Below are 27,921 nucleotides of genomic sequence, written 5' to 3'. Positions count from 1 at the left end.
ACTAAAGAATCTGCTAGAAAACTTTGAAATTGTTGTACAGGCACTAAGATTCTGTGCATGTTACTCTTTACAAATAAAAAATGGCATGGCTTTGAATTTCTGACACTTGCCATTTTTTAAATGCCTGGAAAATTTGACATTTTTTTTACCATTGCATGGTGACAGCAATATTCTTTAATGAAAAGCCTACATTATCCAATCTGTCCCATATATGATTGCATTAGCAAAATAACATACTTCATACTAGAATATTTGATAGGTTCATCAAACTTGATACTTCAGCTGCTTTATGCATCACCTAGAAAATATTTTTGGGGATGTTCAGCATGTTGAGTAACTGCTTTAGAATCACTGACTTGCAATACCACATTACATATAAACTCAATCCCTATTCACCATCATGTTAATGATTCTGCTCTGTTACTTGCAATGGTGCATTCCAAGAGTTATACACTTCTTAAATGCACTCAATGCATTTAGAATATTCAGGAATATAGACACCTTTAGTTCACAGTTCAGTTATAGATTTAAACAATCTTAGACTAATCTTTGAGTGTTGGAAAAATAAATTAAAAAAATACAAGTTTCAGTTTTTAGAGCACTAACATTTTATTGAGATGTAGCTAAGACATATTAAAAATTTTAAGTAACGGAAGATGAAGTTGAAATTGTACGCAGTATGACAGTGCCATATTCATTTTAAAATTCATTTATTTATTTGATATTAAGGTTCATCATAACCTTTTGGCTAAAATGGCCGTATTTACACCCCAAATTTTACTCTGAGTACAGACTAACCTATACACCTGCAACAGTTTTAAGGGATGGCAGGAACTAGATACATAAATTTTAAATGCATTTTGTGTTTCAGAAAATTATAAACTTTTCTAGATTTTGCTATCCATTTTTTTTCGTTCCTGCAGAAGGTGCAAAAATTAACTAAGTAGTGAAAACGATTGAGAAGCTCCCCTCATATAATCAATGTTGTGAGTAGTATTGATCTAAATGGACAATAGATGGACAATAGACACCTGTAAACAATAGGTGATTTAACAGGTTTAAACTGTGTAACTGAGTGGACCGTATCAAATGAAACTCGGGTGTTTGTTTATTTTGCTATCTTCTGCAGACTGGAAAAAAATGAACATCAAAATCCAGGTAAGTTTTTAATTTTCTAAAACGTAGACTTCATATAACTTTTATATATTTAGTTCCTGCCATGCCTTAAAACTTTCCTGGATGTACCAGTTTGTCTGTACTCATAGTAATTTTGGAGGTGTAAACACGGCCATATTTTTCAATTCTTTATGATGAACCTTAATGAATTGTTGTTTGTAGGAAAGGAACAACATTATTGTATTTGAAAAACAGAAAATATTTTGCTCAATTTCCAGTAATTGGGCAAGTTGAAACAAGTATTAACACTAAGGCGAGAGCTAAAGGTTGAGCTTAATATAAAATTTGCAATGCCAATGAAGAATATCTGGGTTGCTTAATATCGTAGCAACTACATAGGGCTATGTAGATGTTTGACTACTGAACCTGTAGATACCCTAGTTGCTATCTAGATCTATTTAGCAGCTAGGCTAGCTAAAGGTTCAGTAGTCAAAAAATCTATGGAGCTGCTAAGATATTGAACCCAACCAAGAGCAACCAGGACTGACTTCTTTAAGTTTAAATGCTGACTTTGCTTTTTATTTTGTATGACCTTAAAATCAACAAAAATTTAAATGTCATAACAAAAAAGCTACCAAGTTACATGTATCTAAATTTGGTACCTTTTTAAATTTTAATAAGGGTGAGCTAATGCATATGCACCGCCCACTAATGGGCGTGGTCTTGCACACAAATGTCAGTCTTAGTACTCTTACCAAACAAATGCATTTAAAAGAATATAAATAAATCAAACTGCATGCAAATATTGACAAGAATATATTACCGACACCATTGGCTATGCTAGATGAAAAGTCCGTGGATTCATCCATTTTCACTTTCAGCGCACTTGCTGTGTGGAAAACGTCATCAATTTGGTGTTCAACAGCGAGGTACATCTAAAATCCAACGTACTCATTTTAATAGCTCGCATTCTAACTCTTGAATTTTTGAAATGAAAGATTCTATTTCTGATCTTCCTGATTTACAATACTTAGAGGTAAATCAATGTGATAGAATAATTGAGATTTTACACCATATCGTTCCGAACATTTGATTCCATAATTGACGGTATTTGTCTAGATCTTTTCAGCCGCCATGAGTACACTGCGGCGGGAATATTAAAATCACAGTTCTCCCTAAAAATGCCTGTAAGGAAAATTATAACAACATGATACATTGTCACATCTTATCATTAACAAGAAAACTGAAGACCGAATAGCATTTACATTTAGACGATTCGTCTACACCCCTATAAAACACCTTTTAAAGACAACCGGTCTAAAAACATTGATGATTTGGATAAATAGTTGTATTTACAAATTACATCTCGAAAACCACTCTTAGTTGCGTTCAATATCGTAGCAGCTACATAGGGCCACATATATTTCTGACTACTGAACGTGTAGCTAGCATAACTGCTTAATAAATGTAAATGGCTGCTAGGCCTATCACGTTCAGTTGTCGAAAACTTGTGTAGGTTGTGGCCCTATGTATATGCTACTCACTTGTTTTTTTTATGATATGCTAGTGTTTATTGTTTGCAAAAAGTGCTGAACAACCTTTAAATTATAAAAACAACATTGTGCTGAGTCACTTAAGTCGAGCACACCCTATAACATGTAGAAGGTGTACTTGATTTGGTCCATATTGTTTTAGCCACTATCTCAATTTATAAATTTGTTTTAAGGAAGTCATTGCTAGCACTGCATGGAAAAATCATCCATTTGTCATAATTGAGTACCAGGGGAAAATTAAGGTTGTGGATTTTCTTTTAAAATTCCATATGTATATTAAACATTGAATAAACACAAGGACACATAATCCTTAAAAGTTAGCCAGTGGTAATGGTTATAAAGATGTTGCAACAGAGGGTAATGCTCTTTATCCAAAACAGATAAGTTTTGAAATTATAGAACATTTTCATGACATCACAGCCCTATTTAAGGTAACATTTCAGTAACACTACTGGGGTCCTGTTTTGTGCATAAAACTTTTCAAAGAGACCTGTGGACACCATCATAAACCCATAAAACAAAGTGTTTTTATGACATTTGTTTTTGTCTTTAAAAGTTTGCTTTCTAAACAAATTTTACTGCCTCACCTAATTAAAGATGAACTTTTGTTTATTCAGCAATTGACTGTAACAGATTTTTGGGGTATTGGACTAAATAGCAATAGTGTATTAAGACATTCTTGTTGTGTGGTCTACAAGTCAAATACCACCTATAAAAAAGTCAAATGGTGCCTGGTTAAATAGGATTCTACATGATACATTCAAAGTAGTGTTGTCAAAGGTTAACCGGTTTTGTCTCCACCTTGACTCAAACTCAGGCCATCTGTGTTAAAAGGCAAGGTCTATATAGACTGAGCTAATGAAGCTCTTCCTTAGCTCAATTGCTTACGACTGACTAAGTATCTACCACATTTACTAAGGGAAGCAATCCTATCACACTTCCACTCATACAATATGATTCTCACACACATACTCTAGCTAGTATTCCTCTCTAACCACTGCGCCAGTTTAACCAGAGAGCATGATTCTACATACAAAATCAGCTTTGTCTCCACTGGGACTTGAATCTGGGATTTCTGTGTTACAAGTCAGCATGTATACCAACTGAGCTAAAGAATCTACCACATTTACTAAGGAAGGCAATCCTGTCATACGATCTTAAATTGTTTTTTCCTTTCTTAATTTTATTTCGAAGTGGGATAATCAAACTTATAATTTGAAACAAACTGACAATGCCATTGCAAGAAATGACAAACAACAGCAGATTACACAGAATACTTAACACAATGTAGAATACTAAAGCCTTAACAAAACCGTCCCTTTAAACACCAGGGTAATCTCAATCTTTGTTTGATTTTAATTGCTTGATTAAATTAATTTGGTTAATTAATTAGTCAATTCCAGATATTGTTTGTATGGCTTTATTGTTTTTCATATAACTATAAGTTCTGGAAAGTTGATTAGTGATATAGACTTTAAAAGACAATTTTTAGGGGCCAGATAAGACCCACCTCTGGGTGCAGGATTTTCTCGCTGTGTTTAAAACTCATTGGTCAGTCAGGGGACTTACTTAAACAAGTGATTTTCTAAATCACTGATTCAAGTAACATTATTTCCATAAAGGTTGGAAGTTAGAGTTGTCTTTCTTTAACCCATTCAAGGCGTATGATGCCTTAAGTCATCACCTAGGTACCGCCGTATGATGCCTGAATGCATCACCTTGCTACGGCCGCGTGATGCCTAAATGCATCATGGACAACGAAAAATACTCTGACCTACTTTCAGTTTTAATATCAGATCAATTACGTAAAGCTGTAAAGCGTACGTTACCACAATGTGTAAACAGGTTTCAATTTTTAATATTATGTATAAATTTTGACAATAAAAGTCATTGTTATGTCATTTCTTCGTACTTTCGATTTGCGTTCATGATAAAATAATATGCCGCCATTTTTTCAATTTTGTTGACATGTGTAGTCAACGTGATCGCTTTAAAAAATGAAAGTTCATTACCTTCCACACAAAATATTTAAACCATTTATGTATCGCTGTTTTAAAAATTAATAATATTTACTTAGGACTGTTTAATAAATAAGATAAGCCGGTAATGGCTGTCTCTTTATGTATCATCGTTGCATGTTGTTGATTTACGCTCTGTTGACGATCGGAAGTTTACGGTTTTTGCCGACAAATAAATTTCACACGATGTGCAGGTGTTCTCCCAAATAAGGAAATCCATATTTTTGTGCAGCCAATCAAATTTTTCTAGGCTAAAAGGCGGTTCCATAGTAAAATAGTTGTGAAAAACGTAGTATTGTCGTCTGGGTGAAAATTTAAAAAAATGTCTGAATCTTCGGATGAAGAGTTTGACGGATTTTCGCAAAATGAAGTTGATGCAGCTGCACAGCGGTACAATGATAGGCTTGCACAAATTGGGATAGGTGAATTAGATGTTGTTGATGGTGAAAATGAAAGTGAAAATGATTTTTCTGATGAAAATGAACCCCTTGTTGATGAAGCTGGTGACCGTCCTGCTGAAGCTGATGGGTGGCATGAAAATTTTAATTATTATGAGAGGGGATTACCACACATATTTTTACCACGTGGAAATACTGGTCCTACCACAGTTTTAGATCCAGATAAAGAGCCTGTTGATTTTTTCTCATTGTTGTTTACCAATGCCATTTTGCAATACATCATACAGGAGACAGACAGGTATGCCAATAAACAAATTCGTGATCATCCTGATGAAAATAAATCCCCATGGGTTACACCAACTGTTGAAGAAATGAAGGCTTTTCTAGGTTTATGTTTCTTGATGGGAATCAATGTAAAACCAGATATTAAATCCTACTGGAGCACAGATGTTATGCTGGAGACCCTGTACTTCAGTAAAGTCATGAAAAGGGATCGCTATATGCAAATTATGCGGTACATCCATTTTTCAAATAGTGAGCAAGCCCCACAGCCAGGGGATCCCAATTATTCTAAATTATACAAAATTGAATCGTTAATGAATATGTTCACAGATTCTATGGTAAACCAGTATATCCCTAAAAGGCAACTATCGGTTGATGAGGTGATGGTTCCATGGAAAGGACGACTGTCTTTTAAGCAGTATATGCCAGCCAAGCCTACCAAATGGGGAATAAAAATGTGGGCGATAGCGGAAGCTAATACAGGATATGTTTCCTTCTGTCAGGTATACAGTGGGAGGATAAATGGTGCCGCAGCTCATGGTCTGGCAAACCGTGTAGTAAAAAATTGTATTGAAAAGGCAAATGTTATAGGGCAAGGGTACCATATTTATATGGACAACTACTTCACTTCTCCCACCTTATTTACAGACTTGTTTGAACATTTTAACACTGCTGCATGTGGTACTGTACGAATAAATAGGAGAGAGCTTCCTAAAGATATAATGAAGAAAAACCCTGAAGGTGTTACTAATCGTGGGGACATGCAATTTAGACAGAAGGATGCAGTGGCTGCTGTTGTATGGAAGGACAAAAAAAATGTAAACTTAATATCAAGTATACACGATTTCTCAGTAGGTGCAGTGCAGAGAAATGTGCAACAAGCAGATGGTATTTTTCAACGACAAGAGATACCATGTCCACAGATGATCTCTGATTACACACAATACATGGGAGGGGTTGATAGGGCTGACCAGTACATCCAGTATTATGTTTTCCAACACAAAACACTGAAATGGCCTAAAAGGATTTTCTTCACAATGATAGAAATGTTGAAATTTAATGCCTTTAGGCTTTTTCTGGCTTCTCCTCATCATCAACCAGGCCCTGGTAAGAGACCATTAACCTTTTTGAAGTTTTCAAAGGGAGTAGCAGCTGGACTGATAGGTGGATACACAGGTGGTTCAGTTCGTAAAGGCCGTCCATCACTTGTCCCGGTTGATGACCGTCTTACACAGAGACACTTGCCAGGTTCCTTTGGAAATAAAAGTTGGTGCCATGTCTGTCACATGAGAGTGAAAAATAATCAGCAAGACACACGTAGACAAACAAAATATGGCTGTCTAGATTGTGGAAAGCACCTCTGTCTACCAGAGTGTTTCACGGTGTTCCATTCTGTTAAAAGTTACTGTTAGTACTATAGCTATGTTGTTAGTTCGAGACAATTTTGAATTTATTGACTTTACCGTTTCAATTTGCGAATTTATTTATTTATAAACTATGAAAAAAACTAAAGAATAACTGATGAAGGATATATTCAAAAAGACAGTATCAAGAGACATTTTAAAATAAAGAAGGAATTTTATAAAGAGAACAAAATGTAGTAAAATGGACACTGAAAAAAAATTTAAAGACTTGAAAAGAGGCAAGTAACAAAAATTTATAACACTGTTATTTTTGTTTGTTATATAACCTTATAGCAGTTTAAAAAAGAAATCAAAATAATATCAATACCTTGAGTATTTTTTATGTCAAATATCTAATTATTCATTTGATTTTTATTTTTTTAAATGTATTTTTTTTTATCTGCTTAAATTGCTATTAGGTTGCATGCCTGTTACTTAGTTTGAAATGAATATTTTCAAGGAAGGTAATTTACTTTGACAAATACAGAGATTTTTTGTTTAATCATTGAACAAATACAAATTTTTATTTGTCATAGAACCGTAACAAGAAATTCTGTTATACCCCAAGTGACTTAAAACATACAGCAACGTATTTAAAAAGAGTTGTCGTCCGCCAAATTACAGTTGAGTTATCTCTCTTTAATTGTTGTTGACATGAACGACGCTTTGCAAATGGCGGATTTCAATCGCTGGTACTTCTCATGTTGTCGGTTGTTTATCGTCTTCCTAATCAGTTATGGTGTTGTCATGTACATTTCATTTTATTCTTTGTAAAAAAACGAAACATTGAACGTAAGTTAATATCTCGGAAAGGGAACGGTCAGAAGAAACTCTCCCCTTCGCAGACATGTATTTGTAAACATTCAGTTATAAAAAAAAACTCGTTCGTCATAGAGCTAAACTGTTGATATTGCTTCCTTTTCATATCGCTCTAACCACACCACAACTCAAAACAAGTAGGGTACGACTTAACCTTAAAATATTTTAACGAAAATCGATCTCAAATAGCGGTAATTGTCGTTTGAAGTTCCGAGACGATTTTTTTGTGAGCACATGTCAAATTAATCCCGGCCACGAAACTGCTCGCGCTAATAAATCTACGGCTATACGAACGCGCCAAAAAAACCAATGCCGTACTGAAAGTGTTAATAATCACCTATTTAAGTAGTACAAATTAATCACTAGAAGAAGTGATTTAATATTAGTGTAGCTTTAAATATAGAATACTAATGATCCAGGGACTAATTATGTTTCTAAACTTATCAGAACCAACATCTGTGTTGTCTAGGATGACCAGGTCATTTCAGGTGATGACCTTGTACTGAATCTAGGATAATGACATAAAAATCACTTGTTTAAGTATCAGACCTCAATTTCCTTCCCAAAAATCACTTCTTTAAGTATCATTCTTTTAATAACCCCCACAAATTTCAACACCCCCGAACAGTGAAATTTTTATCGCGAACAGTAGAATTTTATTACATAATCTGAAAGATGAAACCTTGAACTTCACAGGAAAAATACTCCCACTGCTGTGAAAAATCTTTGAAGAAAGTATCAGTTCATTATGTAAAGCCATTATTATAGCATTTTTTCAACTAAAATAGAATTTTCAGGTAAATGATAGCATCAAAGGCATAAACCTTGCTACTTAAAAGAAGCAAAAAGTTCATATTTTTTAAATTTTACTAATTAAAAGATGTTATTTAAACCTATGTGTTTAAAATTTTGAAAAAACTACAAAATCCCAATTTGTGACAAAACCTCGAATTTGCTACTCAAATAAGTGATTTAAAAATCACTTATTTCAGTAAGTCCCCTGACTGTTGGTTACCTTTGGCTGTTATCTACTCTTAGGTCCAGTTATTGTCTCTTTGCATATATTCCCCATTTCCATCCTCAATTTTATATAGATTTAAAAAATAGAGAGATGTGCATTTCAAGATATTGAAGATGATATACATTTAAATGAAACACGATATAACATTTGGTAATTTGTTCTTCTTCATGATCAGTTCATAAATGAACAAAAGAAAATGTTCTGAGGTATACTGTTATTCATTTTTTTAATTTTTTTATTTCAGCCAATTAGAAATGTTAGTGATGGCAGGTCATTTAAGGAAAGCCAGCCAGGACAGTACATTTATGACCCTATGTTTTGTATCCATGGGGATGACCTTGAGGATGAGGAGAGTGTCCCGGACATATCCCAGCTACCATTTCAATCCTACTTGAATACTCCTCAGGTAAAATTAGATTTACTAAGGTCTCTCATTTACCGTACATTTGATGTTATGAATAATGAATTTCTTTTTTTTTTAAGTTTTTCCTACTGATAATCTGTGGTTCTCCAAAAATTCTTGCTTCCTCCATCTATGAATAAAATTGAGATTGGAAAACTGGTTACCATGATATGATCGAGAGTCCTGAAAGTTGGGTTAAGCACCAACAATCAATTAATCTAATTAAGTTAACCTGTTAGTACGCTTCAAAATGGAATAGATTATGACTGGTGGAAGGACAAAAGTTGAAGCTGGTATAATAATAAAATCAGTTCTCAAATTTATAATTGAATTTAGAGTTAATTTTAAAAAGAAGTTTGTTCAATCCTAAAGCAATTTTTTTATCTGCAGAAAAGTCCTAATAATGCAGAAGTTCTGGCTGTTACTCCTGATGACAAGAAGATTCGCAGTGCTGGCCAAAATAAAACGCCAAGAACTATGATGAAAATGATGGAAAGACACAGAGAAAATGAAAGGTATAAAAGATATGAACTTGACCTTGTAACTTATACATATATATTGTAACTTTATTTATAATCTAGTGAGTCGTCCTTAAAGATTGTCACACGTTCATGTAATTGTAAAACTTCAAAAGCATACATTAACCAGACATTTTAGTATACATGTAGTAATCATTCTTTCCAGAAAATAACATGTACATAAAAAAATTGCTGCATTTGACTTTCCAACAAATAAAACATATTTGATCACAATGGAATTAGAATTAACCCTTTCAACGCCATACACAGCATATGCAGCGATGACATACGCCGTCCGCCACTGCTATTCGCGGCATATGTCGCGATGACAACAGATTTTTCATCAGGACTCTTCAACCATTCGGTTTTCATTCGGGTCCTCTAATTTTTTCTTGTATGAATGGAGGATATACAAAGTCTCATTTGCACTTGAATTCCCGGCAATTTTTATTGTAAAATCATGCAGTAGAAGGAAAATTGAAGGAAAATAAAAACAAATATTTTGACAAATGCAAATGGCGGAAATCTGAAACGAAGCTGTAAATATGGAAATATTTCAGCATTTCTATCGCGAATTCGTGTGGGAAATATGATTTGATCGATCATTACGAGACGTAGAAAAAGGGGGGAAAACGGAGGTTGACTGAAAATTTTGAGGATGGAGCCACTGATTTGTGCCACAAATACATAATACGTTGTGTATGGTGCAATATGCTAGGAAATCAAGCAATTGGTGTCTTCTTTATTATATGGCAGGTAAAACAACAAAATAGATGAAGACTAAAAGCAGTTTTTATTCAAAATTCAACACAAATGTTATAAATTACACCTTTTACCTGTTAATTACCTGAAAATGCAGGTAACCTGATAAAAAAATTACTGAAATAACTGCCTAACATTACAGTTCATACTCTCCTGGGCATTTTTCATGCAATAACTTTCTCTGTATCTCTTATAACAAAATAGATACAGCAGTCTGAAAAGGCATATACTGTTCGAATGAATGAACACAAAAGAATGCTGCAGCAGCAGCCATTTTTCTATTTTTTTGTGGAGCGTTGAAAGGGTTAATAAATATATATATAACAAGGACTGCTTGAAGCCAAATTGTTAGCTTATGTGTTAATATATTGTTGAATTTTCAATTGCTTTAGTATTAACAATGGCAGTCTGTCCTTGGTGGTGCCTCACTATATTGTATACAGGTAAATAGCTACGGATGTTTCACGGATGTGGTAATAAACGTCCGTATTACGGACGTGGTACTAAAGATCCGTATTACGGACGTTTTACGGATGAGAAGCAACGGACGTTTTACGTCCGTGGAAACGTCCGTGGTACTATTCGTCCGTTTACGTGCCGTATAATACGGACGTATTACGGATTTTTTACGGACGTAAATTGTCTGTAGCTATTTTACCTGTGATATATGATTGACATTATTCTATTGCAGGGTACGTCATCACACGTTAAATAAAAGTATGAAGAAAGTATGTGACAGAGTTCCTGGTTTAAGTCCATTCATGAAAGAAACAAAGGTATACGATAAAGTGTTAAATCCTAAAGGGGTTGTTTCACAATTTGTCATAGTTGGGACACTCAAACTAATGTATTGTGGGTGGTTTCATTTACTTGAGAATTTTGTAAGAATTACCAATACATATAAGTAAAATGAAAATTTTATATTATGTTTGTTGGTGTTTGAACAAAAAGATCAATTCCATGGTCTCGATGTGTTATATGTGGAACCATAGAATGATACCTAAATCTATGGAAAATCCATGAATAAAATATATGAAAATTGAAAAACACACATTTTCATACTGCAAATATTTGATATGAGAGAGTTTGTTTGAAGTGGTTTGTAAGTCATGTTACATTCACTTTTAATGTTTTGGCCTGTCTCAGCATGATAAACTAATAACATTCAGCAATTAGTTATTTATTTTTTAACAATACCACAATTGGATGCATGATTTTTACGTATTTACAGGTTGTGATGATGCAAAGAATTATAGCCTACATTTGTTACCTTGAGAATACAATTAGCTTTGTGTGTGGCCATCTTGGTATAAAACAACTAAGAATGTCAACTAATTTTATTACAGAACAGTGGTCAGGTAAATCTAATGTCATATAGTATGAATAGAATTGCATCATATATCATTAGCCTGCCACACAATTTAGACGGTTTGTTTGACCTTCTGTTTGAAAATCCTTTTGGGACTCTCTAGTTTTGTCATTATGAATGACACTTTCCAAAATATTTTACCCTGTATCTGAGGGAAAAAATCTGAACATTTGACAAAAATTCCTAAACCTGACCTAAGTACATACTTAACATATATTTATGCCAAATTTTGTCACATATCATGTTAAAAAAAATGTAGTTACAATAACAGCTAATATGTTGGAGAAAAGTAAGTTGAGACAAATTCTCATAGATTAGGGATGGTCAGGAAAAACCCTCAAGATTATATATTTGCATACATAAGTTTTTATTTTATTAAACAGAACTAGCTGAGAAGAAAGAAGAAGTAATGATGATAAAACGCAAGGTACCAGTAATATACATTTTATAATGATTCATTATAATGCCATCCTGATTATGCAAAAAATATATGCCACTGGACGTAATATAAAAGCAAAAATTATAAATTCAGTGTCATAATCTTGGGATCTTAATCACAACCAAGACTTATCTAATTTACAATTTCTCTCAATTATGAAAAAAATAAACACCATACTGGGCATGCAACTTCAATTCAACTAAAATAATCTGAAATTATGCTATAAAACACAGAAAACTTATATCATATTTTTATGCTCCACCTATGATATAGAAACCCTCATTGACAAATTCATATTGGTTGATGGAGCTAATGCTGGATATTAACATTGTAGCCTTGTATGCCAAGGTGGTGTAAGGCATACTGTATATCAATCTCTGTCATTTTTACAGAGTTTTCAAATATCTAATGAATTTTTTTATTAAAATTTCAAGAACAAATCAATTTTAAAGGAAATTAATTTGTAGGTGACTCCTAAAAATAACAAGAAGATGTTAATGGAGAAGAGAAGACAAAAGATCTCATCACCAACAATAGATTCAACTACAGATGATCTGTGTCATACTATTACTCAGGAAATGGTTGCCAACTCACAAGACTCGCAAGGGGTATCATCAACGCTCAAAATAAATGGTTAGTTGAATAAATAACATTTTATTTTAGGTAAGAAATTTAATATTTTAACACTTTAGTACTTTCCTGGTACAGTTAACGACTTCTACTAGAAAGAAACAAAAGAAGGCATATGTAACTCTTGGTCAGGCCAAGTGTTATGAATAACATGTCACATCTATGTTGACAGATTACTTCATCCTTTTTCCTTTTCATAAGAACTCCAGCTCCAATTAAAAGCAAATATGACAAGTTGTTCTTCTGTAAAAGGATTTATGTCCACAAATAAAACACCTGAAACAACAAGTACAAGGTGAAATCATTTGGTGATTGGAAGAACTGCATCAGCTCCTTCTTTAATGCAACAGAAAAACATTCGCTTTATAAAAATGAGTGTGCACAATGACTGGAATTTTCCCTATAACTACACAGCAACATATTACTTCATTAATGCTGACACTTGCCAGTAATGACTCACAAATTGATTTTTTTTTTAAATAATAGTGTTTTAGTGAGTTTGTAACTTCAGTCAAGCAGAGTTTATTGTAGATATATTTTGGCTCCATGATGCATCAAAGGGGCATTAAGTGTTACCCTTGTCCGTCTGTATGTCCCTAAAATTGGTTTCTGTTCCTAAATTTAGTTTTCCTCAACCAAATGTTTTGAAACTTGTACACAATGCTTCTTACTACAAAACACAAATCAAGTTTCAATTTTGGTAACATCACTTTTACTGTTCTCTAGTGATGCGCTTTATAACATAATATGCAAGAGGATACATCATTAGTGTCCCATGGACAAATTCTCTATTCATTTACATATAGTTTACCCAAAACAATATTTATTTCTAATTTTCAGAGGACATATTCCTGGATGATAATGCATGCTGTGTTCCTGAACATTATGAAGATCCTTATTTGGTAATAATATTTTATCTAATAAATTCACATTTTGGATTCTGATAGCAGTAATATTTATTTGTATGCAGTATCCTGAATTTGCAGTAATATTTATTTAATTTTTTCTGTGTACAGTTTTACACAATTTCAATGATAAATGCATCTATTAAAAGTTAAAATACACTGGTTTCAAACCACAATGGAATTTAGATTTGTTGATTTGCATTATTTTCATTTTCCTTTATGCAGCAGTAGCTTGATTTTAGTATGCATTAGCATGCAGAATATTAGTGAATTAACTTTGTCAAAAATTTGGATATTTCTGGAAATCAAAACCATTGTAGCTTTTTAACCTTTTTCTTTGTCAGAATGAAGATTTCCTACCATCCTCTTCAAAACTGGATAATTTTCCTGATGCATTTGATCTGATGTCTAGTCCACTTGGTAAAATACCACACCATCAGACTATAGTAAGTATTATCAGAAAAGAGATGGGTACTTCATTTTATTTTTGTTCTCATAGTGATTTAATATAGATTATTCTTTATAATCATCCAAAATGTAAAACCTGTTTATTTATTTATTTCATTACAGGATAGCAATGATGTACAGGGGAGATAATTCTAAAATCATAGCAGTGATGCACAGGGGAGATAATCATTAAATATTTTTGTATCTTATTTTCCATTTCAGGATAGTAATGATGTTCAGGAGAAACCATCACCAAATATCCTTGTATTAATTTTTTTTAAAGGAAAGCATTGTCGTATTTTTCTCTTCAAGATAAAACAGTCTTACAGGGAAAAAGATCACTAAGATGGTTTGTATTTTATTGCTCACTACAGGATAGCACTGATATTTAGGAAGAAAATCACTTTGATGGTTTGTTTCTTATTTTTCACTTCAATAGCATTGCTATACAGGGTAGATAATCCCTAAGAACATTTTTATCAAACTGTATTGGGTCAAAAAAATATAAATGTCTGTTTCCTGCTGCCCAACAGACCCCGGATCAAAACCCCCAACCCTAGATTTTTTTTTTTTGAATTCCGGGAAAAAATTTTCAAGTCCAGAAAATTATGATATCCGGAACCGTATCATATTATGCCCAAACAATAAGAATGGCTGCTCCCAGCACACATGTACTACAATTAAGGTTTAAAAAAGGTTGGCACTAGGAGGAGAAGTCAATTAAAGCTTCTTTATAGAGATTGACACACTTTTGGGTACAGGAACCCAACCAAACATGACATTGAACCAACTGCAAATCTGACAGGGAGTGCAAAAAAATAATAATAATAATTATAAAAAAAAATCCTGACCTACTGACCCTGATTTTTTTGCCTTGGCAGCAAGAAACAGACATGTTTTTTTCTTTTTGGCCTTACAGATCAATATTGTACAGGGGAGGTAATCACTGAAAAAAAAATGTATCTTATTTCATTACAGGATAGTAGTGATGAATGTGGTATAAGAGAAGATAAACAGGACATGGATATCTGTGAATCTCCTCTGAGAACTATTTCGCCTGACTGTGTTCTAGCCACAACATTATCCCAGTCCTCAAATCCTCCACCTACTCCTATTAACTATAGCATCACTCCTACCAAGTATAGAAACAAGAGAAAACAGAGTACACCCCAGAGATCGCCATTTAATGATATTTCTAATGTCTCACCCCACAGAAGACCAGCCATGTCATCACCAAGTGATAGAAAATGGATGAGAACTGAAAGCAAATTCTCAAAAGAATGTCCAGGTAGTATACTATATATAGTCCATAAATATATTTTGAAATAGATTAGTGTCGAAAACTATTTTCATACTTTACCAAAGTTTATTATATATCATGATTTTTTCACAAATATATTGAAAAGTTTGAGTAAATCTGTTTTTTAAGCTACAGAGAGCAAAATTTTCAGTTTTGGTATTTTAAATAGAAAAGTTAATTTTGTATGAGAATTAATAAACCTGACTGATAAAATTTTAAATTAAAAATAATGCTTTAGCTGGTAAAATGATCTTTTAAAACATATGAAAAAATGTGAGGTCGCCATGATTGCATTCTTGCTACAAAACAAAAGAGGTTTACTAGTCATTCCCCCATCTACCTTAAACAATATATTGCTTTTTCAAGTAACAGCAAGATCCTATATATATATGATAGCTGGGACAATTTTGAAATAGACAAACTGCCAAAAATGCATGTTGGAATTTAATTACTTTATATAACGAGTGGATAGATATTGTAGTTAAAAGGGTGAATTAGAATCTATATCTATATCATAAACAATTTATATGAATATTTTAATTTCTTTTTTCTTTTTTCAGTCGATGAAGACTTTGTGTCGTATGAACCTGATATTTATAGATTTCACAAATCTTCTACATCACGTAGGAAGAAATGGGATATTGAAAATCAACCTCCAAATAGTCACTCAAGGTACATTATATCAGTTGGTTCTCTAACTACACCTAAAATGCAGCACACTCCTTGTCAGTTCAAATATGATCATTCATTTTTATCAGACTTGTATTGTCTGTAGTACTAAAATGATCTTTTGAAAAAATTCCAAGCCTTTATATTGAAATAGATTATATTCTTCACGAACAATTTTTTTAATCAGGGCTATTTCAGAAAAAAATGTATGGGGGGGTTGGAAGGCACAATATATTAATTATTTTTTTTCTGGAATAGCCCTCATGAAAATTTATCAATTGAATTAAATTTTACATGCGAGAACAAAATTTCAATTTTAATATGGAAGAATTGTATAAGAGGGCTATCAAAAACTAGTATTAACATTGTTTGAAAAAATGTTTGACTATTTAAACTATATGGGACTCATCAATATTATAAAAAACTTTGTTGTATTTTTTCAGTTCTGCAATATCTTCAGTTTCAAAAGTAGAAAAAATAGACCACAGAAAAACAACATGGATGAATGGATTTATGATGTTCAGTCGCTTGAATAGAAGATCTTTTATTGAGTGAGCTTGTTGTATTTTTACATACTTCTTTTAATGATTATTGATTGATGTCTATTTAACCTTCTTGAGCAAGTATTTCATGCATGTTCAGCACAACTTCTTTTAACAGATATATAGAATAGTATTTATATAATCTGAAGAAAAAAACATTCAAGTTAAAATTTATTTTAAATATATGTCGGTGGTGTCATAGTTATTCCTTTTAATTATGTCAAAAATACACATACTGTTTAGTAAATTTAGATGTGATGTATTACTTGTTTTTTCTTTATAATGTCTTGGTTAACTTATAAACACTAAAATGTTTGGAATTTGTGTCCAATAATTAGGGTTGTTTTTTTCATTCTTCATTTTTATTATTTTTTTGTTTCAGATCTAACCCTGGTGTCCATACTTCCCAAATAAGTAAAATGATGGGTCATGCTTGGAGGCAGATGGCATCAGATGACCAATTACCTTATAGGTATGTTACCATGAAAATCTGTTAATAACAAAGGTGTCAACTTCTTTAAATTTTAAGGACTGTGAGGTGGATGGGAGATTATTTATCCACAGTTTCATTTTATTTAACGATTTTCATTTTTTCTATTAAATTTTCTGTTATACTTCGTTGATTAGTAAGGATAGACTCTTCTTGATTAGAATTAAAATGCCTTTTGAGGGGCCTCTTGGGACTTCTTGTTACTATCAATTGTCATTTGATTCTGTTAAAGTGATCACATGGTTATTTATACTACAGATTGCACTGACTTTTTTGGTATACATTTAGTTTTGTAAAAAAAATATTTATACTGTTTCGTTTTATGTATTCTACTCATTTTGCTTCTATGTTATTTGTAAGTTTATGTGTATTTGTCTCTCCTATTACATAGGAAAGCTGTGTCTAAGTGTCGTTTAAATAAACAGTAAACAGGAAAAGAGAAAAGGTACAAAAGATCAACAAAAAAACAGGCAACACAATTGACAATACTAAAAGAACGTAAAGACAACACTGCTGGTGCAACATTAACTCCACCGAAAACTGGTTTATTTGGATTATTTGATAACCAACAAAATGCAGATTTAATAATTTCATATCTATACATGTTATCAGCAAAAAATTGTGAGTACAATGATAATTATCATGTCAATTTTTTGCATAATAAAAGCATTGCATTATTTTTTTCAGTTTACAAAATTACTGTTTTACCTAATATCTGTGATTTATTTTTCCTTTCAGAGAGAAAGCTAAAGATTATGCATCTTCAATGAAAAATCTGTTGTGTGATGAATCTGTCTCAAGTGATGACAACTAAAAACATTTTGATCCATTCTGGACATTGATGTAAATGATGATTCTCAGGGTCAATCCCTCCTACTGGATATGAAGTTTTTCTTGATCCATCCTCCTAATTAAATTTGATGTAAATGAAGATGTTACTGTCCGTTATATGATTAAACTTGTAGCGGGATTATGCATGATAATGCCCATTGGTAGTTAAGATATATTCTATACTTGATGTAGGTCTAGATAGATTTGAATTTTTATTTTTTGTTATAATGATCATGTTTTCATGGTCAATAGTAAAGAATTACTAATCCTGTGCAAGTTTGATTATTTTATGATCTTAAATAACAAGAGCCATCAGTGAAGTGGTGTTTAGACTTTTATAGTAACGTCATTTAGAATGTAGCAGTTCCTTTGATATTTATATATATAACTACATAATTTGTGACATTATATTTTGATGTTGATAGTCATTTTTAGATTTTTGGTGGGGAAACCGTTGTGGATTTAATTGTTAAGGGACAAAATTGATGTAAGAATCATATGGCTTGAATGAACAAGCTTAATTAAAATTAAATAATTGAATTCAAATTGTTGTTAGTTCTCTTTTAATAGAGAGCTATAGAGCTATTTGCAAATTATTATAGTAATAGAACATAATTTATAATGGAAAAAATTTTGTTCGAGTTTTATTGAAACGTTTAAAAACTTCTTTTTATTTTTAATTAATTTCTAATGCATCTGATATTCTGTTGTTAAAACCCCATCTCATCATATATCAATTAATTCCATTAAAGTTACGGTAGCTTTGGAGACCTTCTCCTTAACGATTTTTGAATTCGGATAATACACTGGTTGATCATTTTGGGGTTTTTTTTCCAATCAAGATATCTCAAAAATGTAAAATTTGTATAAAAGAATGATAATTTTTCTGTTAAATGTCTGGAATTGAAAAATATGAACGTTATTGAATTTTACAATATCAATTTGTTGGATTTCAGAATATCATTATGTTAGCAATTTAACCTTGTTGGATTGATTGATTCCAAAGTGTTTAATCTATTTCTTTCCTGAGATATGGAAAATATTTTTGTTATTGTTTTTATTATGTTTAAATTATGATGGTTGTATCTTTTTAATAAGATTTTTTATTCTGGTTTTATGTAACTTGGTATGTTTTGTGATATTTGTTTATGCTTTGTTTTTTATTTATAAACCATTTTATTTTGTATGTTACGTGATATTTATTTAAGTTTTTTTTTTTATAAACCGTTTTATTTATTTTGCTCATATAAGTCCAAATCTTTAAATCTGATAAGTAGTATGAATGTGTTAAAATTTCAATTATTTTTATGCCCCATTTATGGGCATTATGTTTTCTGGTCTGTGCGTCCGTTCGTCCATTATTCCGTTCATCTGTTATTCCATTCATCGGTTCGTCCTACTTCAGGTTAAAGTTTTTTGTCGAGGTAGTTTTTGAAGAAGTTGATGTCCAATCAACTTGAAACTTAGTACACATGTTCCTTATGATATGATCTTTCTAATTTCAATGCTAAATTAAAGATTTTCTCCCATTTTCATGTTCCACTGAACATAGAAAATGATAGTGCAGATGGGGCATCCGTGTACTGGAGTCACATTCTTGTTCTGATGTCATAGCAGTTATCAAGTGAGAAACAAGTTGCCAAGGAGTATGAACTAATATTTTGTGGGTATATTGTGAATATTATCTTTATTTTGGGCAATGTCTTTTAGACAACATAGCCTTAGATCTGTTTATGACGTCCTTTTGGACAGGTCTTTTTTGAGAGGTAAAAATGTTGTTTCGTGCAATGAATTTTCAATTGTTTTCACATACTTCTTGATTGAAGCTCATTATTCACACAGTGTTTGTGAAAATTTATAATAAGCAAGGCATAGCTATTTTTTTTTATTCATCATACATGTAAAGTTACCATTGATTTTCTATTTGTAAATTTGTGAAAAACCTTTCCTCTCATTTGTTTTCTTAACGTAACGACCCCAATCTTTCACATCAAAGATCTGTAAACATGGCCCAAGTATTTCCATACTCGCACTTTTTGTTTATTTGTTAAGGTCCTAGTCTCAACATTTTATGAAATTTAATACTTGTAGTAAGATACTCGAAAAATTATGTATTGATTAAATTTTCACTTATATTACAGTCTTAGAAATTGAATTTAGATAAGGAGTTGCTATGTATAAATTTTGTTGTTGATTGTTTTCATTATTCTTTTGGTAGATATTTAAAAACATCGTCCCTCAATCAAATTTTATTCATAGTGAATTATGATCACCTTCAAGTAGAATTAAACTCTTTAAATAAATCTTTATAAAAGATGTTTCCCCCATGCTTTCAAATAAATATAACAGTTAAAATTGAGAATGGAAATGGGGAATGTGTCAAAGAGACAACAACCCGACCATAGAGCAGACAACAGCAGAAGGTCACCACCAGGTCTTCAATGCAGCGAGAAATTCCTGCACCCGGAAGCGTCCTTCAGCTGGCCCCTAAACATATATATATACTAGTTCAGTGATAATGAACACCATATTAAACTCCAAATTGTACACAAAAAACTAAAATTGAAAATAATACAAGATTTAACAAAGGCCAGAGGCTCCTGAGTGTTTGATCTTACTATTATATCTACATACTGTTTATTTGTTTAGAATTTATGTATTTGATTGAAAAATTAGTTCTGTAAATAATGGTTTTACAATAGAATTATCTCCCTTTGTAGGGATTCATAGCAGGAAAAAAAATTGGTCACTTCTATCTTCTTTTCCCCAATGGATTACTAAGCAGTTGTGGCTTGTGTTTTTTTAATTGCATATAGTAACATGAATTATATGCCACACCAAATTAAATTTCTATTCTTTAACTTTTATGAAGGAAAATATATATTACCCTGATGGGTAGTCAAAGTTGTTTAAAAAACAACTTTGAAAATTTAAATGAAAAAGTTTTTAGATACAAAAATAGAGATTTTCTTTTACAAAACTGTTTCTCTAGTTTTTGTGCTATTTTTACATTTCTACATCGATATGAGAAAAATATTTCTCCTCACTAGTGAAATGATCGGTTGAATTTAATTATGACATCAAACTTTCTTGGTTTCTTCTGACTATTCCTATTGTGAAAAATGAAAAAAGCGACCATTCCTGATGAAGTCACATTTAAAGAATAAAATTTTCTGTTCTAATTTTAAAAAATAGAAAAAAAATCTTAGGAAAACAGATTCCAGCTTTTTAACTCTTGTATTACAATATTTCTCCACTCTCAACTGTTAAATTTTAATTTTAAAAAGCTTGGCAAGCCTTGTGCTCAGTTTATTAAAATTTAAATGTCTCAAGTGAAGAAATATGGTAACACACTTGTTGCAGTGGTGGAACCTATATATCGTTACCATTTGTGTGCAGTAGTTTCTTTTTAAAATTGATATAAGGAAATATATTTACTTGCACCGTGTATTGGCTTCCTAAAAATTATAAACCGAATCTGGTATGACTTCAGGTATCTGAGGTCGGCTCTTCCCTTTATTTTCACAACAACAATTTGTGTCATTCTGAATTAAAAAAAAAACGATGTCAAAGCATAATTTATAGAATGATAGTGAGTATTGTACTAGAGGTTTAGCAAAATAATGGAAACTCATTTTCGTCTTTCAGTTACATAAGAATCATTGTACAAAATATTTATTTGTTTGCAATAAAGCAAGAAGTGGTTGAGCAAATGACTTTATTATGTTTTTTTTTTTTTTTTGGCCAAAGTTGACAACCGTCTGGCCTTTAAACTGTTCCAGAACTAAATGCATGGGGCATGGAAGACAATTTCCTTGACCACCTTTTATCAACAACAAAAAAAGTTCTAAGGAAATTACAACCATCCATATTTACTGTGGAATCATTTATTTTCGTGGGTATCAATTTTGATGGATTGAGGAAAAGTTGTATTTTCAAGAATAGTTGATTTCGTGGTTTTGTAGAAGTCTGTATACAACCAAATAGCAAATTTGTGATTCCTTGAACATTTAAATTCGTGGTTCACCTGATCTTATAAAAACCATTGGTATGCGAATCCACAGTAATTAATATTAATCTGAGATCATCTTATTCCATCATATCCACCTGATAATTTTTTTAAAGTTTACAAGAAAAGAGCTTGTCAATATCTGCACAGCTTTAATTTTATTCAGCTGTGCTGGATAACAAGAAGATAAAATTGTACCAGTTTGAAAAAACTTTTCCAATATGGCAATGCAATGAACTTTGTAATCATCAATTATTTATCCTATGTTTTAAATTCATTTCCAAAAGGATTTGTGAGCTATTGTTATCACTTGGCCTCTTTTCATATTATTGGTAGCGTTCAGTGGCGGATCCATAAATTTGAATAAGTAGGCCCACTGACTGCCTAAGAGGGTGCAAGCTCTGATCGTGCTACAGTGTTTCCCTATATAATCTACCAAATTTTTGCGGTGACCCAACTCTAATTCTGCCTTCGGTGTTGTATATTAACATTGTCTTATTCAAAACTAGTCATGGAAATAAAAACCAAACTTGACATGTTTTATTGTGGTTTGAACCAGATTTCTTTTTCTTTTATTATGTGGCACAAGTCCACACAAGCAAGTAATGAGTTTAGATATGCTTAAACTTGGGAGTTAATAAGTTATTACTAATAACAGAAAGGACATCTGAAGTTTGATATTGACTGTTTGATTAGAAAAAAAGCATAGAATGTCATGTCAAACAAGCCTGTTTGTTGTACATTAGAATTGAGATTTCAATCGTACTAGACATGTCAACGTATATTTGTTCCTGAGGGAAACAATATTATGATAATATTTGTTCTGCGGAAATTATGTCATGGAATACTTTTTCCATCTGTATTATATTTGTTCCACTGATATTAGGAACTTATCTTATATGTTGATGATGTTCCTATTATGCTGAAGTTTAGTTTACACCTGATTGATTATTATATAAATCAAAACAGGTTTTAGATGCCAGGGGCGGATCCAGACATTTTGAAAAGGGGGGGTTCCAACTATATGTCCCCATTCAAATGCATTGATCGGCCAAAAATAAAGGGTTCCAAATGGGGTTATGTAAAATGAAAAGTGTTAATGAGTTAGATATAATTGTAAATACCAGTTTACCATTCCAATGGTAATGGATAGAATATAATAATATTTTTGGGTCAGAAAAGATATTATATAATACTTTTTCCAATCGGAATAATTATTACATAATACTTTTTTCCATTTTTTTCATTTTAATGAATGATATGTCAAAATGTTATACCATAAGATAAAATTTTCACCATAATATATATATATATTCCAAAGATAATTTATTATGTAATAAAACTTCCAATTGGAATTTATTTTATGTGATAAAAATTCTGAGGCATTGGTCCTTTTACTATGCTGATGGAATAAATATCACATAACAATAATTCCAATTGGAACTTTTGTTACATAATAAACTATCTTTGGAATAAATATTATGACGGAACTTATATTCTGTGACACCTAAATACACATATTTTGTCTGGTCTTGACCATCACCAGACACATACATTTGCAGTTTCTTCTTTAAAACACACTTCCTATAAACGTTTGACTCATATATTAATGCTGTTATGATACTTCCAACATACTTACCCATAAAATTTTGAAGCTTGTTTCCATAGGGCTTTTATGTAAACTGCTTATAGTTTCGACATACAAATATGTTAACACACAAATTAATTAAGGAATGACTGTAATATTTTTTCTGTCTATTCGAAATAACATAAAAAATGTGGTGCACACTGAATAACGCGCGTAGCGGGTTATTTAACAGTGTACACCACATTTTTTATGTTATTTCGAATAGACAGAAAAAATATTACAGTCATTTCTTATAATTTAATTCTAAATTCCATTTTAAACCGTAGAAAACCTTGAAAAAATGTTGATGACGTCACGGTCACATGACTAAATTATGTCTCTGGTCTGATAACAAAATAACGTCAGCCAATCAGAAGATGTGTTACATCCAAAATTAAATTATTCTGAAATAAAACTTCAAATAACATATAAAGGCACTGCTATTTTCAGTGTTTGGTACAAGTTAGCTGTCACTGTGCACCACAGTTCAACATAGAACCCAGAAAATACCATCAAACATCCCAAACATACTATCCACACCAATCTGTGTCCACACTAAATGGATAATATAAAAAGAAGTATGATAAAGTTGCACTATAACTTTTTGGTCATGCACAAATGTTAGTTACTTCGATTCAGGTAACCAGTTGGATCTGGCTGACATCAAAGACCTGTAATATTCCACATAACAGCTCGTGTCTATAATTAAAAGTGCTCCTTATACTGGAGGAACATACATACACGAGAAAATACGATCCTCAATAGGTGGCGTTGTTGTTTATAAACAGAAGGAAGCAGTGCGGGAATGACAGATTAAAGTTTGCCTTGTTTCGATATATATATACAATGAAATTACTTATATTCGTTGGGTTGGTTGGACATGTATTTTGTGTAGGAGGATTTGGGAGTCCGGGAAGTATAGCTGCATCCGAAATTCCAGACCAAGTTATTGAAGCAACAAAACAAGAACTTCAAAAACAAAACCTTGTTTACACTGACACGGATTTGAGAGCTCAGGCCTCTAATGTTCAAAGACAGGTATAGTAGGCCTTCTACAATTCTCATCTGCCGATATCATTGACATATCATAAGACAAAGACATAACCTGACTAGTGGTCATTGCCCATGGATACGTTTGCATTTGTGCATGGTTTGACCCAAAGTAGTTGTGACGCAATAAAGCCAATATTGATATTTATAACTCCACAATATTTTTTTCCGTTTTATCAAAATATTTTGAGTAAATCCCTTCAGAAAGAAACAGCTATATGAAGGGTTATTTAAAAATTCATGGATTATCGGTGTGACATATAAATGTTTTCGTATGTCATATGATTTCGTATCCCCTATATTTCATCGGTTTTGATTTCACACATGTACATGTATATTGTGGCAGGTTTTTCTGTTTCTATATTTGAAACAACAACAACACTACAATTTGACAAATTTAAAACATATTCAAAGTCGCTTTAACAGACGCTAGAACAAATTTAATAAAACTGACCAGATTAGCCATTTTTATTTAATGCCAAAAATATGCCTCGCTAGAATAGTTGTTGCGAAAAATTCTGAAGGGTTACATAAAGTACAGATATGTCGTTTGCCTGTCAGACACCAGATCTTCAAGACATGTGACTGTCATGTGCTTTTTTTTGTCGTTTAAAGTACAAACCAGCGAGTTAAAATTAACAGGGTTCTTATATAAAATGGTTGTTCAAACTCCATTCCTTCAATATTCTATTGACAACTCTTTTTTTTTTTCTATACATCCCTAATACATAAAGATGAAAATAGTCTTAGCTTTTTGAATTTAATCACAAATTATGAAAACTGCATTTTAAATTAAAAAAAAGTAATATCTTTTGTAAAAACTGAGTGCCAATCTGAAAAAATATCAGAATGTTAAAATTTCAGCTTATGAAACATCAACAAAATGCTATTCACAAGTTAGTTTTAGTACTGAAAAGAATTAAATGACTTTCTTTATGATTCAATCAATTACCAAAACCACGACTTTAGAAAATACTCATTTCCAGATTTTATAGTCATTTCCTGTCCGTGTACAGATCCAATTTTTACTTCATATCAAAACATATGATGCCGTTTTTTGACATACGAAAATCACAAAATAACCGGCACCGGAAACAGTAAAAAATCGTTGTGAGCCTTGACAAAAAAAAATCGAAATACCTAAAAACATTAGACAGAACATGCTTTAAAAATTTGAGTACACACAGGAATAAAAAATCTACAGTGAAAATTGTTATTAGTATGAAAACCCATCACACAATGATACCTGTTGGCCTGACAGGTAAAATTGAAGTTTCTTCAATAGGATCACATACATAATATATACATTTGTAGGGATAGTAGATCTTGCCATGGATAGAAAACAAGTGCTCGTGGATCACTTTTTTTATACGACCGCAAAATTTGAAAAATTTTTCTTCGTATATTGCTATCACGTTGGCGTCGTCATCGTCTTCGTCGTCGTCCGAATACTTTTAGTTTTCGCACTCTAACTTTAGTAAAAGTGAATGGAAATCTATGAAATTTTAACACAAGGTTTATGACCACAAAAGGAAGGTTGGTATTGATTTTGGGAGTTTTGGTCCCAACATTTTAGGAATTAGGGGCCAAAAAGGGCCCAAATAAGCATTTTCTTGGTTTTCGCACTATAACTTTAGTTTAAGTTAATAGAAATCTATGAAATTTTGACACAAGGTTTATGACCACAAAAGAACGGTTGGGATTGATTTTGGGAGTTTTGGTTTCAACAGTTTAGGAATTAGGGGCCAAAAAAGGGCCCAAATAAGCATTATTCTTGGTTTTCGCACAATAACTTTAGTTTAAGTAAATAGAAATCAATGAAATTTAAACCCAATGTTAATGACTACAAAAGGAAGGTTGGTATTGATTTTGGGAGTTTAGGTCCCAACAGTTTAGGAATTAGGGGCCAAAAAGGGACCCAAATAAGCATTTTTCTTGGTTTTCGCACCATAACGTTAGTATAAGTAAATAGAAATTTATGAAATTTAAACACAAGATTTATGACCATAAAAGGAAGGTTGGTATTGATTTTGGGAGTTTTGGTCCCAACAGAATAAGGGGCCCAAAGGGTCCAAAATTAAACTTTGTTTGATTTCATCAAAATTGAATAATTGGGGTTCTTTGATATGCCGAATCTAACTGTCATGACTGTGTATGTAGATTCTTAACTTTTGGTCCCGTTTTCAAATTGGTCTACATTAAGGTCCAAAGGGTCCAAAATTAAACTTAGTTTGATTTTGACAAAAAATGAATCAGTTAGGTTCTTTAATATGCTGAATCTAAAAATGTACTTAGATTCTTGATTATTGGCCCAGTTTTCAAGTTGGTCCAAATCGGGGTCCAAAATTAAACTTTGTTTGATTTCATCAAAAATTGAATAAATGGGGTTCTTTGATATACCAAATCTAACTGTGTATGTAGATTCTTCATTTTTGGTCCTGTTTTCAAATTGGTCTACACTAAAGTCCAAAGGGTCCAAAATTAAACTTAGTCTGATTTTAACAAAAATTGAAATCTTGGGGTTCTTTGATATGCTGAATCCAAAAATGTACTTAGATTTTTTATTATGGGCCCAGTTTTCAAGTTGGTCCAAATCAGGATCTAAAATTATTATATTAAGTATTGTGCAATAGCAAGTCTTTTCAATTGCACAGTATTGCGCAATGGCAAGAAATATCTAATTGCACAATATTGTGAAATAGCAAATTTTTTTTTAATTAGAGTTATCTTTCTTTGTCCAGAATAGTAAGCAAGAAATATCTAATTGCAAAATATTGTGCAATAGCAAGATTTTTTTTTAATTGGAGTTATCTTTCTTTGTCCAGAATCAACTTAAATCTTTGTTATATACAATATACAATGTATATTCACTTTTTACTACCAACTGATAAATTAAAATAATCTTTACCATTCAGTGATAACAAGCAGTTTTTTTACATCTTATTTCCTTATCTTATCTAAAATGTTTTTAGATAATGTATGTTGGACATTTGCCAGACATGACTATGATGTCATTTTCTATTTTTATTTGCCAATAACTTTATGTAAATAACTTCATTGGAAATTTGCCAATATAAAATGTTGCTGATGAAGTTTTTTTTTATTGTTTTATACAATAAACAATGTATATTCACTTTTACTACCAACCAATCTTTACCATTCAGTGATAACAAGCACTTTATTTTACATTTTAATATTTTATGATGTATTTAAAAGAGTAGTTATTGTTGCAAACTTCATTAGAAATTTGAATTGATATCAGTTTTGGAAAAAGGGAAACGGGGATGTGAAAAAAGGGGGGGGGGGGTTAAATTTTTCTC

General features: G+C 31.9%; 3 protein-coding genes across 8 annotated transcripts in view; 2 read left to right on the top strand and 1 right to left on the bottom strand.

Moving 5' to 3' along the window:
* Positions 1–2,070, bottom strand: part of LOC143068925 (echinoderm microtubule-associated protein-like 2) — a 58,503-nt gene extending 56,433 nt beyond the window's left edge. For 5 of the 6 annotated variants that reach the window (XM_076243310.1, XM_076243308.1, XM_076243311.1 and 2 more), the window contains exon 1: positions 1,940–2,070. In XM_076243310.1, the coding sequence (XP_076099425.1) occupies positions 1,940–2,051 (112 nt within the window). In that variant the 5' untranslated portion in view covers positions 2,052–2,070. The remainder of the gene's footprint in view (positions 1–1,939) is intronic. The other variant, XM_076243316.1, reaches the window with a different exon arrangement.
* Positions 2,071–2,218: 148 nt separating this feature from the next.
* On the top strand, positions 2,219–21,628 carry LOC143068929 (uncharacterized). Its single transcript, XM_076243321.1, has 14 exons — positions 2,219–2,303; positions 8,855–9,016; positions 9,404–9,528; positions 10,985–11,069; positions 11,525–11,651; positions 12,046–12,089; positions 12,569–12,734; positions 13,572–13,633; positions 13,981–14,082; positions 15,062–15,371; positions 15,944–16,055; positions 16,496–16,603; positions 16,977–17,066; positions 17,823–21,628. The coding sequence occupies exons 1-14, from the start codon at positions 2,298–2,300 to the stop codon at positions 17,896–17,898; spliced, it is 1,575 nt and encodes a 524-aa protein (XP_076099436.1). The 5' UTR covers positions 2,219–2,297; the 3' UTR covers positions 17,899–21,628.
* A 2,665-nt stretch (positions 21,629–24,293) lies between these two features.
* Positions 24,294–27,921, top strand: part of LOC143068924 (cathepsin L-like) — a 44,323-nt gene continuing 40,695 nt past the window's right edge. The window contains exon 1 of the mRNA XM_076243306.1: positions 24,294–24,589. Within this exon, the coding sequence (XP_076099421.1) occupies positions 24,398–24,589 (192 nt within the window). The 5' untranslated portion in view covers positions 24,294–24,397. The remainder of the gene's footprint in view (positions 24,590–27,921) is intronic.

This window comes from Mytilus galloprovincialis, chromosome 3, assembly GCF_965363235.1.
Source record: "Mytilus galloprovincialis chromosome 3, xbMytGall1.hap1.1, whole genome shotgun sequence".
Classification (NCBI taxonomy): Eukaryota; Metazoa; Mollusca; class Bivalvia; order Mytilida; family Mytilidae; genus Mytilus; species Mytilus galloprovincialis.
Note: the sequence above shows the minus strand (reverse complement) of the source record. Positions and strands in the feature narration are given on the sequence as shown.